The sequence below is a fragment of the Artemia franciscana genome, chromosome 14, assembly GCF_032884065.1.
Source record: "Artemia franciscana chromosome 14, ASM3288406v1, whole genome shotgun sequence".
NCBI classification, from domain to species: domain Eukaryota; kingdom Metazoa; phylum Arthropoda; class Branchiopoda; order Anostraca; family Artemiidae; genus Artemia; species Artemia franciscana.
In genome coordinates this window covers 21,611,584-21,628,621 of record NC_088876.1, presented here as the reverse complement: position 1 = coordinate 21,628,621, position 17,038 = coordinate 21,611,584, and the positions used below count along the sequence as shown (strand labels likewise).

General features: G+C 34.1%; 1 protein-coding gene across 1 annotated transcript in view; it reads right to left on the bottom strand.

Annotated features, from left to right (window-relative positions):
* Positions 1–564: 564 nt before the first annotated feature.
* Positions 565–17,038, bottom strand: part of LOC136035829 (homeobox protein MOX-2-like) — a 31,943-nt gene continuing 15,469 nt past the window's right edge. The window contains exons 3-4 of the mRNA XM_065717792.1: positions 6,359–6,528; positions 565–1,384 (exon numbers count right to left, since the gene is read on the bottom strand). Of these exons, the coding sequence (XP_065573864.1) occupies positions 1,046–1,384; positions 6,359–6,528 (509 nt within the window). The 3' untranslated portion in view covers positions 565–1,045. The remainder of the gene's footprint in view (positions 1,385–6,358; positions 6,529–17,038) is intronic.

The window sequence follows — 17,038 nt, the reverse complement described above, 5'->3', positions numbered from 1 at the left end:
TCATTTCTCAACAAAAAGTCTGAAACAGCTTTTTCATTCATTCAGTTTACGGAATAAATTTGTTCTTCTTCTTCTTTAAAGCGGTCACTTAATATTGTAGCTATTTAATACAGGCATTTGATTATCGTTTTTACAAAAGATGTTTAGACTCCCTATTATTATTGAGAAACCTATTCCATTGCACTGTATTAAATATGGCAATTAGTACCAGAAAAAATGTGCAATTTTAAATGTTAATATATTTCTAAAATAGCAGGAGTGATTTTTCTGCTAGATAATCCTTGGATTTATTATGCTTTGACTGTCAGATTCATATTCAGTAAAAAAGATGTTGCTCTTGCAAATAGTTTTGACTACGAATTATCGGCTATCAGTCCCCGGCATTTACAAAATTGCCATTTTCCACTATTCTGCTTTCCTAATTGCCATCACGAAGTTGGGCAAAGATCGACCATGAATAATACAAAGTCCCTTCCATGATGACAGCCGTAATAACCAGAGCTGATTTTCCAGAAGATTACCCACTGGCTATTCAATTGCTTAAAAGCTTTCTAGCAAAACAAGAAACTGACAGCATAACTGACGAATCCCACCCTTGATATCCCTAATTCTACAGAAGTGAAATAGAAAAGGTTCTGAAGGTAATATTATTAATCGCTTTATTAAATTAATACACGAAATTAGACTGAATTGAACAAAAAAAATGAGTTTCCGAATACAGTTAAAATTTGGGGATAGGAGTCACATTTTGAACAACTGTATTTTCTTTTCCAACAATTTGCGGTAATGAATAGTACGTAAGGAAGGAACCGTTGCAATTGTGACCAAAGCTCAAAGAAATGAATTGGTATCAAAATCATTACGTATAGCTATTTTAGCATTCATGGGATATACAATTGGGTTCAGTATTTTCACCTAGTATACCCTTCATGGGAGATTATGGTATGTATCTTTAACAAGGTTTCCACCTAAGCCCCAAGTAAGTATTACATTTTCACTATTCGATAATTTACTCACGAAAACGTAAAAACAAAAGGTAAAAACTTTAAACAAAAAATGGATTATAGATCTTCGATGAATTACTATGAGGAGCTTGTCGAACCTCCTTCGGCTCTGGATATATATAAGAAGGTGAATGCACAGAAGAGTTGGGTAAGGACCCCCCTTTTGCGTCTGCAATCCTTATGAAAGTAGACTGGGTATTATTATCACTAGTTGCTTTCGACAAATTCTCTAGGCAGTTTTGATTACTGCTAGAACTAGAATCTGATTTGTTTTCTTCTGTTTTAACTCGTTCTTTCGATTTTCTTTCGCTGCTAGATTCATTATGACCTTTTTTGCTTCTTTTCCATTTCATTCGCCTGTTTTGGAACCAAATTTTTACCTGGAAAAATTGATTGTATAAGTAAAAATACATACATATAATAGGACTAAAGCATCTCTTAACAACATTTGAGTCTTGTCATAAGGCTTGTTGTCAACAATATCAAGCAGTTTGTGGTAAAGAGCTGTATTTAAGGAGCAACTTATCTGAAGAGTAACCAAAACTCTATGAAATAGAATTTTGATAACAATAGATACCTCAAAGAGTTGCCTTTTAAAGCTGATTCCAAATGTATAAAATCCATAAAGCGTAATTCTACCAGTCAAAAGCTACGAGGCTTAGGAAAATTGCCTGATTTAGGAATTAGAGGAAACACCCCCAAAAAGTAAAGAAATGAAAACCCCATCATCAGATTCAGCATATCAGAGAACACTACTGTTGAAGTTCCAAACTCCTATCTAAAAAAATGTGGAATTTTATGTTTTTTTTGCCAAACAAAGTTCACGGATGCATTTTTATTTGTTTTTGTTGTTTGTTTTTTTGTTTGTTTTTTTGTTAGTTTGTTTTCCCCAGGGTATTCTTATCGAACGAACGGACCTAGAAAATTGGATGGTTGCCCTTTCACATGGAAATCAAAAATTCTAGTTCCATTTTAGCGAACAAGAAAATTGAAGGTCAAGGCCCCCCAACCACACCCTATTTTCTCCAACATTTTTGATTAAAATTTTAAGACAGCCATTTGATTCAGAATAAATGAAAGGTCCAGTACTTATGCTTTTGGTGATTATATGACCCTCCCTAGTCCCTGAAGAAAGGGTTATAAGTTTCGTAATTTGCCCATATTGTTCATATAAAGTATTTGTTTATGAGAAACATAAGGAAAATTTTCGGTGTAATTTTCTACGGGAAAAGAGGGAGAATTTTCACAGTAAGAATTTCCTGTGGCTTTTCCCTTGAAATAGTCAGGGAGAATTTCCTGCCATTATTCGAAAAACTCTGAGAAATTTAATAAAAAAAATCAATTGAAAGCAAGGAGCAGCATTAAAACTTAAGCCGGACAGTTGTTATCCTGTATATGAGGGGCTACCTGTCATAGACAGACGTTAAAGTTGAAGTAAAAACGTCGTAAAAACGTTAAAAGACTTTTTGTCCTGATTCCTTAGGAAAGACTACTCAAACACAACAACCGTTGATTTGAACGAGAAGCACTTTAAAGAACTCTAGGACTTTCCCAAACCAGGAAATAAGATAAGGAGCTAAATAAAAATAAAACTTTGAACCCAAATCTTTAAAGGAGAGCAAAGAGCAATATTAAAACATAAGACGTGAATAAATAAAGTCTTTAAGTGAGAAGTGAAGCTAGCTCTCGAGGGAAATCTCATTTATTTCTGATTCTGAATATTTTTTGGTTTTTCTCCTAAAAATCCACCCCCCACCCCTCTAAAAAATTTGTATGTTTCAAAGTAGCTTTGTATTTGATATTCTTAGTATTTTTCTATAAGACTATTAATTCGTATCGTTTTTTCTTATCTTTATTTCATGTTTGAAACTTAGTGTTCATGCTTCAAATTTGAAAGAAAAGGGTTTTTCTGTTTCTAAAAAAAAAGGTGAATAACAAATTAGAACATTCATAGACAGTTTTATTTTCTGATACAATTATTTAACGTGATCAGCCCATTCCTAGGCGAAGTTTTGTTATTTTATATGACTTGACGATTATTTTCCAATGTTAGAGACGATTCGTATGTCATATAAGAAAAAAAATCAGGTAAAATCATAAGATAGATCATGTTCCCGTTTTTAATTTACCACATTATTTTTACTGGATTAACTCTTATTTTGGTTACATTTCCCAAATTGAGGCATCTTATGTAATACATTTTAGTAGATCAGATGTAGGTAATTTTTCAATGTCTAAGGAACTCTGTATGTCATATTATAGTGAAAAACACTTTTTTCACTTCCATTTTCATGTCATAGACCAGTTACAATCAATATTTTAGAAAATTATAGTTTTTTGGTGAAGATTTTTGAAGTTATAGATGATTTATATGTCATGTTAGAGTGAATTAGGTGCAAACGTAAGACATATCATGTTTTTATGTATTCATACGATATATTCTGCTCTCATATGTAGCTTACTGTATCATTTTTACTGAATTAACAATATTTTTGGTAATATATACCTCATTGAGGCATTCTAAGCAGTTCATTTAGTGGATCAGAGTTTCTGTAGACAATTCTTTTATGTTTAAGGAGATTTATGTGTCATATTAAGGTCGAATATGCAGTCTTTGGTTAAATTTACATGCCTGAGACTATTAATAGTCAGTATTGCGGAAAGTCTGAAATGTTAGCAGCATGCTTTTATGCTGGAGATGATTTAAATGTTAGGTTAGTGAATTATGTAAAATCATACGATATATTCTACTTTTAGAATTCCGCATTTAAACTTGACTTGATTGCCACTTACACATCCTTGTTTGAGACTTCTCATAATCAAGATTTATCAAGTCAGAACTGTTATAATCCATTAAGTACATTTATAAGAATTTCCTCCTTCATTTGTAATCTACTGAATATATTGCACTAATCTGATATACTCTTAGATTACATACTCTATTTCCTTCATTGAGATATCTCACAGAATACGTTTTAGAGGATCAGAGCTATTGACATTTATGAAGTTGAAGGAGATTTATTCGTCATAATTTAGTAAATTCGGCACACTCATAAGACATATTCTTCTCTTATATATAACTAGGTGTTGGTGAGGCACTTCACGCCACAGCAAAACCTAGTTGGTGGGGGCGATTCAAGCCCCCCCCCCCCCCCAGCGCGGTAGTCGTTACGCGCCATGTTAGTTTCGTGCCATTGTAGTTGTGTCCCTGTGTCCCACCTGTGAATATAGATAGATATATATATGTTTTTAGCTACGTAAAATTTGCAAATATACAACATTCTTCGCTATCCCATTGTCTGTGCATATAAATAGATTGTCAGGTTTCCCGACTCTTGAACATGCAACATATAATTGTCCATGGGAAAACAATCCGTATTCAGATCTATACCGCATTTTTCTAATGATTGCCCTTGAGCTTTGTTGATGGTGATTGCTAATCGAACATTCCCTGTGTCCCCGTCGTCATTTATATATCCCCCCTGTGCCCTTCCGGCGTCCCCGTTGTAGTTGTGTCCCTGTGTCCCGGTCGTCATTCTTATTCCCTGTGTCCCGGTCGTCATTTGTGTCCCGGTGTCTCGGTCTGTAATTTTTCTTTGAGTGTCCTGGTCGTTATTTGTATTCCCTCCCTGTGTCCCAGTCGTCATTTTTGTCCCGGTCTGTAATTTATCTTTGAGTGTCCCAGTCGTCATTTATATTCCTTGTGTCCCGGTGTCCCGGTCTGTAACGTCATAAAATCTTCAATGGCTCTGGTGGTGCAGCCAGTTGAGGAAGTTTAACATTTCCTGAGGCGCAACACATTCCCATTGTTTCACCATTAAATTTCAAGGCCTTGCAATAGGGAAAAATTTTAGACATAGTCCCGATTTGAACACATCTACTCAAGCTATAATAATCGACTGGCATTAGCTCTTTGAGCAGCTTCCTCGGCTGTTTCTTCTGCCATTGCAGGATTTATACTAAAATTTCTCTTTGAATTAACTCTTTGAGCAGCTTCCTCGGCTGTTTCTTCTGCCATTGTAGGATTTATACTGAAATTTCTCTTTGAATCGCCCCTTTACATACTTATAATGACGTCATATACAAAGCCTTATATAGATTTACTGTATTTATTCGACTTGATTAACACTTTCTTTGGTCAAATTTACTTGTTTGAGACTACTCTTAGCCATCATTACAGCAAATATGAGTTTTTGGTGACATTTTTCCATGTTTTGACAATTTATGTATTATATTAGGAGTAAGCGGGTATAATCATAAGATACTTTCTGTTCTTATATGTAATTTATTGCATTATTCTACTGGATTAATAGCTTTTCTTTTTTTATTTCATAGCTTGAGACATGTCATAGTGAAAGGTCTAGCAAATCACAGTTGTTGCTGATAGTCGTTTGATTTTCTAGATGATTTATATATCAGATTAGAGGGAATTAGGCACAATTATAAGTTATATCCTCCTCTTTTATGTAATTCACTTTATTTCTCGGACTTGTTCAACCCCTTCTTAGAATATATTTTCTTGTTTGAGAACTCCCATTGACTTTGCAATAGATATGATGTGAATTTTACATATCTAGAAATATGCCATGACTATTGACTCGTAAAAAATGCATTGGCATTGTCTAAATAGGTTTCTAAAGGTAAACTGGTTATTTTTTTTTCTTGATATATGCATACGAATGTTATTGTTTTTCCATTTCAGCTATATAACCCAGTCAATACAAAGAAATAAAATTCCAGCATGAAATTTAACTATGACCTGTGAAGACGTAAATTACGAACGGATGAAAATTGTGACAGCTTAAACAAAATAAACAATATATTGAATGAAAGAATGAACCACCTTGCTATTAAATTTTCGAACGACTGGCACAAAAATAATTTCCCAAATTGGCTCTATCAGAGACTTATAGAAATGATAATACTGAACTGACCCCTAGCATGAGTTAAGCAACCAAATTGTACATTTAAAACATTACAGATTAAGGACCCAGGGAAAATACTCCCTATCAAAGGTTTACACGGTATTTCTAATTGTGCAGACACATGTGAGTGCATAAAGAAAGGAAACTCAGCAAATGCAAATTACGCAACAAAATGTTCACTCCAAATTGCAATTCATACATCCTAACGCAAGCACATATAGGACAAAATCTTAATAAATATAAGATGTGCTAATATAACTTAAGATATAACTGTGAATAGAAAGGTAAAATTGCCTAAGATATTAATTTATTGAATTGATCAAAAGAAGATCTACCCAAATATTTGTTTAGTTGATTAATAAATGTTTTTTTGTTTTTTAAACTTTAAGCAAGGGGTGAAACTTAGTGTTCAAGAATCGAGGTTCTTACCTGTGTTTCGGTAAGCATTAAAGCTGTGGCTACCTCGAATCTCTTTGGTCTGGAAAGATATTTATTCTGTCGGAATTGGTTCTCCAGCTCCAAAAGTTGCTGACTTGTAAATGCGGTACGAGGTCGCCTTGCTTTTCCCAATAAAGCAGCCGTTGTCGCAGCATTATGATCTGTAATTAATATTTTTAATATTTAATATTGTATCCTCACTACCTAGCCTTGGATGAAGATGAAAACAATGAATAGTATTTACATTTTTTTTCACTTATAATTTAGTTTTCTTATTAAGGTCTAGCCTTGATACAAAACTATCTAGTATTTTGTCATTTTGGCAAATAACTTTAGTCGGAGAGGTTATGTATAAACATATTTATTTATAACCCACATACTGTGAAAAATAGTGGAGTAAAAAAGTAAAAGAAATAAAATTCCCTACAAAATAACTATACCAATATCAAACAGCCTAAAACAACCCGACGAGACGGTGATGAGGGCCCAGCCTTAAGGACGGATCAGAAACAATTTCATGTTGATGATGGAGCAGAGTGCACGTAATATGAGTTGCTATATTCTTATCACAGGTTGATTTTTCTTGTTTAGTGACTAAAGACAGGCATCACCCACATAACTTTATTGGAAAGCCCTCAATGTAATGGGAGGCAGATATATAAAAAAAACGTCAGCATAGGTGAATTACATTCAATGTAAAGAAACTGCAGTATTGGTCCAAAAATTATTCGATTTCGGAGAGAAGAGGTGCGAGCCTGGTTGCCCCTCCCCCTGTATATAACTGATGAGAATGTATCTTAGTTACGCGATATAAATCATTTCTGTTTAAAATATTTCAAATCTACGTTTTGCTATTTAAGGGATGTTTGCAGGTCTAAATCATTTTTTAGCTTTAATGCAGACTTTCCTTCTTTATTTCAAAATTTTTGTCATATTGCATTTATATTATATGTTTTACAGGCGGGTTTAGTTTACTTTTACAGCAGGAAGGGGTGCTGGTGTTTAAAATTACGAGGATTACATCAGATTGGGGGCGGGGGTAAACTTAAAATACTCCAAAAAAGAGCTTTATTCAATTCAAAACAAGGCATACCCAGGATTTGTTCGGGGATGAATCTTCTTAAGTGGGTTTTACAAAAAGTATTAAAAACGTATCAAAAATGTGTTTATATACATTTCTGTTATGTTTTTGCGAGTCAGATGAACATCTCAGGGGCGGGGTCAAATCCTATAGCCCCCTGGATACAGCCTTGATGGAAAATATTAGATGTTTGGGAAATATTGAAGGAATTGAAAAACTTCGGAAGAGACCTCGGCCAGAATACTCGTCACATAGTTACACGGTTCGGTATTGCACCGTTTTTGCAAAATGAAATGTGAAACCTGCTCCAACGCTTTTTGGTATACTAATTGATAGATTTTTTTTCGAAATACATTTAAAAAACTAAGAGGTTCTCCATGGTCTTTACAAAATAGATGGGACTAAAATGCTCTTTTACAACCCATAAAATGCTATCTTTTCAACTAACCCATTATTCTTTAAATTTCAAATAATCATGACTTCCGAACACCGAAAATTTTATGAAATTTTATTCGATCTTTACTGAGTAATATAATTACAATAGCCCATGGCCGGTTAAATACCCTGAATCAGCAATATTCATAATATTTTAAAAGCTAATTTTTAACCATTCAAGAACAATCCGGTACAAACGCTACCTTCTTAAATGTCATGCTAAACAAACTAAGGATATTTATGTGTTACTGATACCAACACCAGCCCAGGTGTATAGACATCAGCAATATAAGTTATTGCAGGTGGTTTGAGTACACTTGTCAAGTGTTTAGTATGTAAATGAAACCGTAATTGAGAAGTAATGCTCATCATGGAGGTATATTAGCATTCTGTCTGTAACTTCAATATGCGAATAATTATTCGTTTAAATGAACCCGTTTCGTGAGAAAGCCAGAATTTATATTTGAGAGGAGGGGGTTGGAGATACAACCTTATGTAATTCCCAAACGGCTAATTCCTTTCTGGAATCAGCAAATACGAGAACCAGTATAGGTACACATTTCTTACAAAAAAGACTTTATAATAAGCACGATTTTTTTTTTCTTTCTTTTTTTGGAATTGACAGTGCTTGTCATATCTAATCTGCCTTTTATTTGTCTCAAATATCAAACAGTTCGTGGTAACGAACTGTAGTAAGGAGCGACCCGGCTCAATAGTAACCAAAACTCTAAAAAATTGAATTTTGATATCAATAGCTACATCAAAAGAATCGCATTTTATGGATCGCAATATATAAGTTTCATAAGGTTTAGTCTTACCCATCAAAAGTTACGAGCCTGAGAAAATTTGCCTTATTTAAGAAAATAGGGGGAAACACCCCCTAAAAGTCGTAGAACCTTAAAAAAATGACACCATCAGATTCAGCGTATCAGAGAACCCTACTGTAGAAGTTTCAAGCTCCTATCTACAAAAATGTGGAATTTTGCATTTTTTGCCAGAAGACAAATCACGGGTGCGTGTTTATTTGTTTTTTTTTTTTTTTTTCCCAGGGGTCATCGTATCGACCATGTGGTCCTAGAAAGTTTGACTCTTTGCCACAATTCTACTTTTTAAAACAATTAAAAGCTTTAGCGGAAAGAGCGAGGGATTGCGGAGGGGACAACCCATTTCATGTACGGAGTAATCTCTGTTCGTTTTAAGTTTTAATGTCGCTCCTTACTTTCAGCTAAAAAAATTAGTTTTTTTTATTTAATATTTAAAGATAGGAATGTTTGTTGTTAAAAAAGTGGTTACGTTGCACTAAAAAAGGGTTCGTGTGTTAATAATCCGGTAACGGACATACAATCAAATTGCTTTTACCGTCAAGTATATCAGAACGCCTGTAATATATGGACTAATATGCAATTAATGTAGTTCTATTTTTTACATGCTATATTTTAAAAATAGAACACTTTGCTGTAATGAACGGTTAGTGAAGACGGAATCCTGCTAAGAGCAATTAGAATTCTAAGGAAAGAAAGTTAATATCATTACATAGGCCTAATTATATGTTTTTCATTTAAAAGTGGTTTCAAATGTTTGAATTATTTACTTTTACAGTTATAAGTCAAAACCGTTAGCCTGAGAAAATCAGGCTAAAAATCTAGTTGTCCCAAGAATACTGCTACCGACAGCCTCTTTTTTCTTATGGAAGTTTGAATAGGTTTTTACTTTTATACTTGTTATAATAAAAGAAATGCTAGTAATTTATTCAGAAAAGCAGAGTTTTTTTTAGTAAGATTTAGCAATGGTTAGGAGGAATTTAAGTAAGAAGAAATTTCAAGATGGAAAACATCGAAGACAACTTTTTTTCAGAATATTTGACAGACATTCTGTATTCTTTTTCTATGATAGATAAAAAAAAGGGAAATTATACGATATAAATTTTAGTTTTATTTCAATATTTTCAACAAGTTTAAAAATTCTTGGGTGCAAATCGAGGCGGAAATCGGTGGTCATTGTAAAAACACAATACATGCTACGTTCTTCTTAAGGACGCTCATATTGTCTAGCTGGTAAATTATAATTAGTAACTTCCAAATTCCCTTAAATATCAACTTGAATGGAAATCCCCCAGTGCTAAAACAGATATAAACTAATTTTTGTTACCTCTGATCAAACAGTTCGTGGTAACGAACTGTAGTAAGGAGCGACCCGGCTCAATAGTAAACGAAATTCTAAAAAAAACGGAATTTTGATACTAAAAGATGCACCAAAAGAATTGGATTTTTATGCTGATTTTAAATATATAAATTTCATCAAATTTAGTCTTTGTCATCAAAAGTTACGAGCCTGAGAAAATTTGCCTTGTTTTGGAAAATTGGGGGAAAAACCCCCTAGAAGTCATAGAATCTTAACGAAAATCACACCATCGCATTCAGAGTATCAGAGAACCCTGCTGAAATAGGTTCAAGCTCCTATCTACAAAAATGTGGAACGTATTTTTTGCCAGAAGACCGATCAAGGGTGCGTTTTTATTTTTATTTTTTCTATTTTTTTTTATTTATTTTTTTTCCCAGGGGTCATTGTATCGACCGAGTGGTCCTAGAGTGTCGCAAGAGGGCTCATTCTAATGAAAATGAAAAGTTCTAGTACCTTTTTTAAGTGACCAAAAAGATTGGAGGGCACCTAGGCCCCCTCCCACGCTCATTTTTTACCAAAATGAACGGATCAAAATTTTGAGATTGCCATTTTGTTCAAAATAGTCGAAAACCATAAGAACTATGTCTTTGGGATGACTTACTCCCCCACAGTCCCCAGGGGAGGGGCTGCAAGTTACAAACTTTGACCAGTGTTTACACACAGTAATGGTTATTGGGAAGTGCACAGACGTTTTTCAGAGGTATTATTTTGGTTTGTGGGGGGGGGGGGGGTTTGAGGGAAGGGGGCTATGTGGGAGGATCTTTCCTTGGGGGAATATTTCATGGGGGAAGAGAAATTCAATGAAGGGGCGCAGGATTTTCTAGCATTACTATTTAAAAAAAAACAATGAAAAAATAAATATGAAAAAGTTTTTTCAACTGAAAAGTAAGGAGCAGCATTAAAACTAAAAACGTACAGAGATTATTACGCATTTGAGGTGTTCATCTCCTCCTAAATACCTCGCTCTTTATGCCAAAATATTTTTAGTTATTTCAACTATTTGTTTTACGGCCATTCTGATTCAGGGGTCATTTTTAAAGAGTTGGGACAAAATTTAAGCTTTAGCGTAAAGAGTGAGGTATTAACGAGGGGACAAACCCCCTCATATACATAATAAAAATATAAGAATATAAAAGTTCGTTACGTAGGTTAATTCTTAAGTTACGTGTATTTCTTACTAATACTAACGTTCGTTAAAAATTGAAAGTTCTAGTTGCCTTTTCAAGTAAACAAAAAACTGGAGGGCTACTAGGCATCCTCCCCCACCCCTTCTTTCTCAAAATCGTCTGATCAAAACTAAGAGAAAGCCATTTAGCCCAAAAAATAATTAATAAGCAAATTTCATTTCAATAATTTATGTGCGGAGAGCCAAAATCAAAAATGCATTAATTCAAAAACGTTCAGAAATTAAATAAAAATAAACTAGTTTCTTTAACTGAAAGTAAGGAGCTACATTAAAACTTAAAACAAACAGAAATTGCTCCGTGTATGAAAGGGGCTGTTCCCTTCTCAACGCCCCGCTCTTTACGCTAAAGTTTGACTCTTTTTCTCAATTCTACTTTATTAAACAGTAAAAACTTTAGCGTAAAGAGCGGGGCGATGCAGAGGGGAGGACCCCTTTCACATACGGAATAGTTTCTGTTCGTTTTAGTTTTTAATGTTGCTCTTAACTTTCAGTGGAAAAAATATGTATTTTTTATTTAATTGCTGGGAGATACACGTCCTTACTTCATATATATTAAACAAAAATGTTTCGCAGTTCGTTTTAAGGTTCCAATGAAGTAGACATTTATAGGATCCATGAGTAACCGAATAAAAATATAATGCTAATTTTTCAATGTAAATGTGTTCGACATAGAACACATTTTACACATATTTCAAAAAGGCTGGAACCTATTATACCATGTTGAAAATAAAAACAATACAAAGAATTAATATTTATTTTTCATGACGATAAGATTACTCTGTTAAGCTTGCATCCGTGTCAAATATCAGCCTTCCCCAACCCAAGGCTATGTGTCCACTATGAACCCTTATAACATGTTACTTATAAAAGTTCAAGCTCTTCATCTATTATTTTCAATTTAAATGTATGATTAAACACTTATTTAGTGCTGAACATTAGAGAAACGCTCTGGAAAATTATGAAACTATCAGATAGGTCAGATTAAAATAAAAACACTGAAACATATTTAGTACAAAAGCAGCAATTTTTACTATTTTGTTCAAAATCCATTTTAGACAGCAACAGCTGAGTCTCTCAAATACTTTAGCCGATTATTGAAATTCTCCACCAACTATGTTTATTGAATTCAAAAATGGCACCATAATTCATTGGTGTAAAAAGTAGGGGTCGAGGGGAGAGCATATACGGGATGGCGTCTGTCCGTTTTAGATTTTAATTTCGCTCAATACTTTCACCTGAAAAGTTTGCCGTTGAATATTTAATAACAACATAGATTATTAGATTATAAACACGGTGTTTTTTTTTAGAAGTAGCAATATTTATTAGATGTCAGACAATAGAGAGTAAATTTAGTTTTAAGCAGAAACGGCGAATATTGAGGCTGTTTTCAAAACCATAGACTATTTTTTGTGTGAGACCTTACCATTTGAAAATTTTAACAGGCTGAGAGCTGCAGGGTTTAATCAAAGGGAAAGAGACAAAAATAGAGTATACCTCCCATAAAACTTTAGTTTTATGGGGAGATACACCACCAAAGTTGCTACAACTTTTCACGCCGCATGAGGGACGTTAACAGTTCTAGTAAAGACTAGTCAATGGTATGGCCAGAGAACCTGATAAATTAGGGTTTTCTGACCCCAGCCCACTTCCCCGAAAAATACATAAGGACTATTTTTCAATAGTGAATTTTAGTGATTCTCTACGAACAATTATTCACTATAATACGAATCCCCTCATATGCGTAATAATTTCTGTTCGTTTCAAGTGTTAATGTTGCTCCTTACTTTCAGATGAAAAAATTCGTTTTTTTATTTAATTCAACTTGGATTCAGCTATCTTGAAGCAATTCTATCTGCAATATCTGTATATCATATGAATGATGCATAGGTCAATGTTGATTTCAACCCTCAAACGAAACGCAAGTTAAAAAAGGAAAAACCTGGCAGTGAACACCAGACCGTTGAAAAGATAAAGACGAGATCTCTAGATCCCATGCCTCCCACTTCATAAGCCTCTTAAGAGTCCGCTGGCTCGTTCCAAAATGAAAATTTATTTTTATAGAAAATAAAACATAGGCTAAATATAATAAACCATTTTTGTCCCATCATATAACCCTTCTTCAGTTTTTGGGTAGCGTTTAATAGACTCAATGAAGTAGCCGAATAAGCAATTGTTGCTTATTACGCTGTTAAATAAAAAGAAATTATTCACAAAATTAGGAGGTTAACCCCTTCTCAACCTCTGGCTCTTTACGCTTAAGTGTTTTAGTGTGTAAGAAAATCTTTTTATTTCAATTAAACAGCCCTTGTGTTTCAGATGCCGTTCTTTAAGAATTGGGAAATAAAGTCAAACTTTAGCATACAAAGTCAGAGACTAAAGAGGGGGAAAACCCCCTTATTTGCAAGATAATTTCTTTCCGTTCGAAGCATTAATGTTACTCCTTATTTTCAGCTGAAAAAACTTGTTTTTTATATTTAATTTTTCTTTGTTTTTCAAATCAAACTGGGAAACCTTCCTCCCTAGAAAATTTCCCTGTAAAATTTTACCTTATGAAAAATTCTCTCCGTGGAAAATATCACCACTGAAATTCCCACCCTCGTGAAAAATTGTCCTATGTTTCCTAATAACAAGCAGACTACTATGTGCAAATAATAGGTAAATTGCATAGCACAGAGCTGTTTCCCCAGGAGTTGTGAGGGTCATTTTGTCACTAAAGACATAGTTATTGGGCCTTTCAACCATCCTGAACCTAATGGCTATCTCAAAAATTAGATCAGATTTCTTTTGGGAAAAAAGTGTTCGAGAGGGAGGCTAGTTTCCCTCTAATGGTTTGGATCTGTGAGATAGGGCACCAGAGCTGCTAACTTTCGTTCAAATGAGCTCTATCTCAATTTTCTAGGGTCATTGGTTTGATACGACCATCCATGGGAAAAAAGAAACCAACAACAAATAAACAGACATTCGCGATCTTTCTTTCCCCCCCCCCCAAAAAAAAATACAAAATTCCACATTTTGCAGATAATAGCTGCTTAACTCTACATATATGGTTCTCTGATTTGTTCAATTTGATTGTGTGATTTTCATTAGAATCGCTTGACTTTTTGGGAGTATTTCCCCCTCTTTCAAAAATGCAGCAAATTTTCTCAGGCTCTTAGCTTTTGATAGTTAACACTGAACTTAATGAATTTTATATATCTGGAATCAGCACAAAAATTCAATTCTTTCTATGTATTACTCGTTATCAAAATTCCTCCCTTTTTTGACAGTTATATTAGAGTTCTTTGCCACGAACTGTCTGACCATTAAGGAATAATAAATATATCATGCCATTGGTTGCCAAATCAAGTTAGATGGGTAATCGGGTGAAACCAACTTTTTTTAAGGAATCTTGGAGTTTTGAGTTGGATATTTTTGGTGACTGACGTTCAATATTTGGAAAATATAGCCCATAGCCTTCTTCCAAATGTTCACAATATTCATCTAGCTACTGCTGATGTTGCTATAATCAATTAATCATTTGCCCATTAGGATTCATATATGCATTTCGTACTTTCTCGTCTTATCTGATGCCGTATTTGGAGTTCTACTTTACTTGATATTTTGAACTGTTAGACTTTTCCTCAATTTAAAGAAATGGAAAAATCCAGGCACGAGCCTAGAGGTCCTTTGACCCTTGTGTATTCGCTCTAGCTCCATGAAACTTTTTTACAATTTTTACAAATATCGGAAATTTCCACGTTATGGATGTTTTGATGAGTTAAAACCATCCAACCCCCCCCCCTCCAGAAAAAATAGAAATTCTGGATACTTGCCATGGGAAAAAAATCAGCTCTAATTGAGTTAAATATGACAATGTGCTATGAACAAGGGTGTATGCTGCAAAAACTAGTGACTCAGTAATTTTAATGCTTGTTGCGAAGGCCTTTTCAATTGAGAAAATAAATAAAAAATAATAAATAATAAATAAATAAAGTTTTTTTAACTGAAAGTAAGGAGCGACATTAAAACTTAAAACGAACAGGAATTACTCCGTATATGAAAGGAGTGTTCCCTCTTCAACCCCCCACTTCTTATGCTAAAGTTTGACTCTTACTCTCAACTCTTTAGCATAAAGAGCATAAATTTCTGTTCAAAAAACTTTTTTTAACTTTCAGTTAAAAAAACTAGTTTTTTATTTAATTTCTGAACGTTTTGGATAATTGCATGTTTTATTTTGGCTCTCTGCATATGAATAATTAAAACGAAATTTGCATTTGGGGGGGGGGGCTCAATGGCTTTCTCTTAGTTTTGATCGGACAATTTTGAGAAAAAAGAGGTGGGGGAGGAGGCCTAGTTACCCTCCAATCTTTTGGCTACTTAAAAATGCAACTAGAACTTTTAATTTTTTACGAACGTTTTTATTAGTAAAAAGTATACGTAATTTACGAATTAACTTACGTAACGAACTTCTATATTCGTATTTTTTATCACGTATATGAGAGGGTTTGCCCCCTCGTTAATGCTTCGCTCTTTAAACTAAAGTTTAAATTTTGTCCCAATTTCTTAAGAATGACCCCTGAATCACAAACGCCATAGAATAAATAGTTGAAATACCAAAAGTACTTTAGCGTAAAGAGCGAGGTATAAAAAGGAGATGAACTCCTTATATGCGTAATAATTTCTGTTTGTTTTGAGTTTTAATGCTGGTCCTTACTTTCAGTTGAAAACACTTTTTCATATTTATTTTTTCATCGTTTTTGTTTTAAATATTGCTAGAAAATCCTGCCCCCTTCATAGAAATTCTCTTCCCCCATGACAAATTCCTCCATGAAAAATCCTCCCACTTAACCCCTCCCTCAACCCCTAACCCCTCCTCCCCCCAAAAAAAAAAAAAAAATAAATTCTCTGGAAAATTTCTGTACACTTCCCAGTAACCATTACTATATGTAAACATTTGTCAAAGTTTGTAAGCTTCATCCCCTCCCCCAGGGACTGTGAGGGAGTAAGTCGTCCCCACAGACATATTTATTGGGTTTTTCGAATATCTTGAGCAAAATAGCTATCTCAAAATTTAGATTCATTGACTTTGGGAAAAAATGAGCGTGGGAGGGGACCTAGGTACCCTCTATTTTTTTGGCCACTTAAAAAGGACACTAAAACTTTTAATCTCCGTTAGAATGAGCCCTCTCGAAACAATCTAGGACCATTGGACCGATACGATCACCCCTAGAAAAAAGAAAAAAAAAACCGCATCCGTGATCGGTCTTTTGACAAAAAAAAAACACAAAATTCCTCAGTAGGGTTCTCTGATACGTTGAATGCGACGGTGTGATTTTCGTTCAGATTCTATGACTTATAGGGTTTTTTCTCCCTATTTTCAAAAATAAGCCAAATTTTCTTAAGCTCGGAACTTTTGATAGTTAAGATTAAATTTGATGAAACTTATATTTTAAAAATCACCATAAAAATCTGATTCTCTTGATGCATCTATTAGTAACAAAACTATTGATCCGGGTCGCTCCTTACTACAGTTCGTTACCACGAACTGTTTTATTATTTGTTCTGAAGGTTTGAATAAGCAAAACTAAATGTTGAAATGTTGGATTTGTCAAAACGCTTTTTGCAGAAGTTAAAACATCATATCTCACTCGAAATGGTTTTCGCTTAGTTGAATGAGCGAGACAAACTTTTTCTATGAAAACGCCTATTTTGTTTGAAAAACTGAACCTCACTTAAACAAAAGAGGCAACATGAACGCTTAGATTTGAGCTCATGAATATTAGTCTACCCCTAAGGTAAGCTAGGGTCA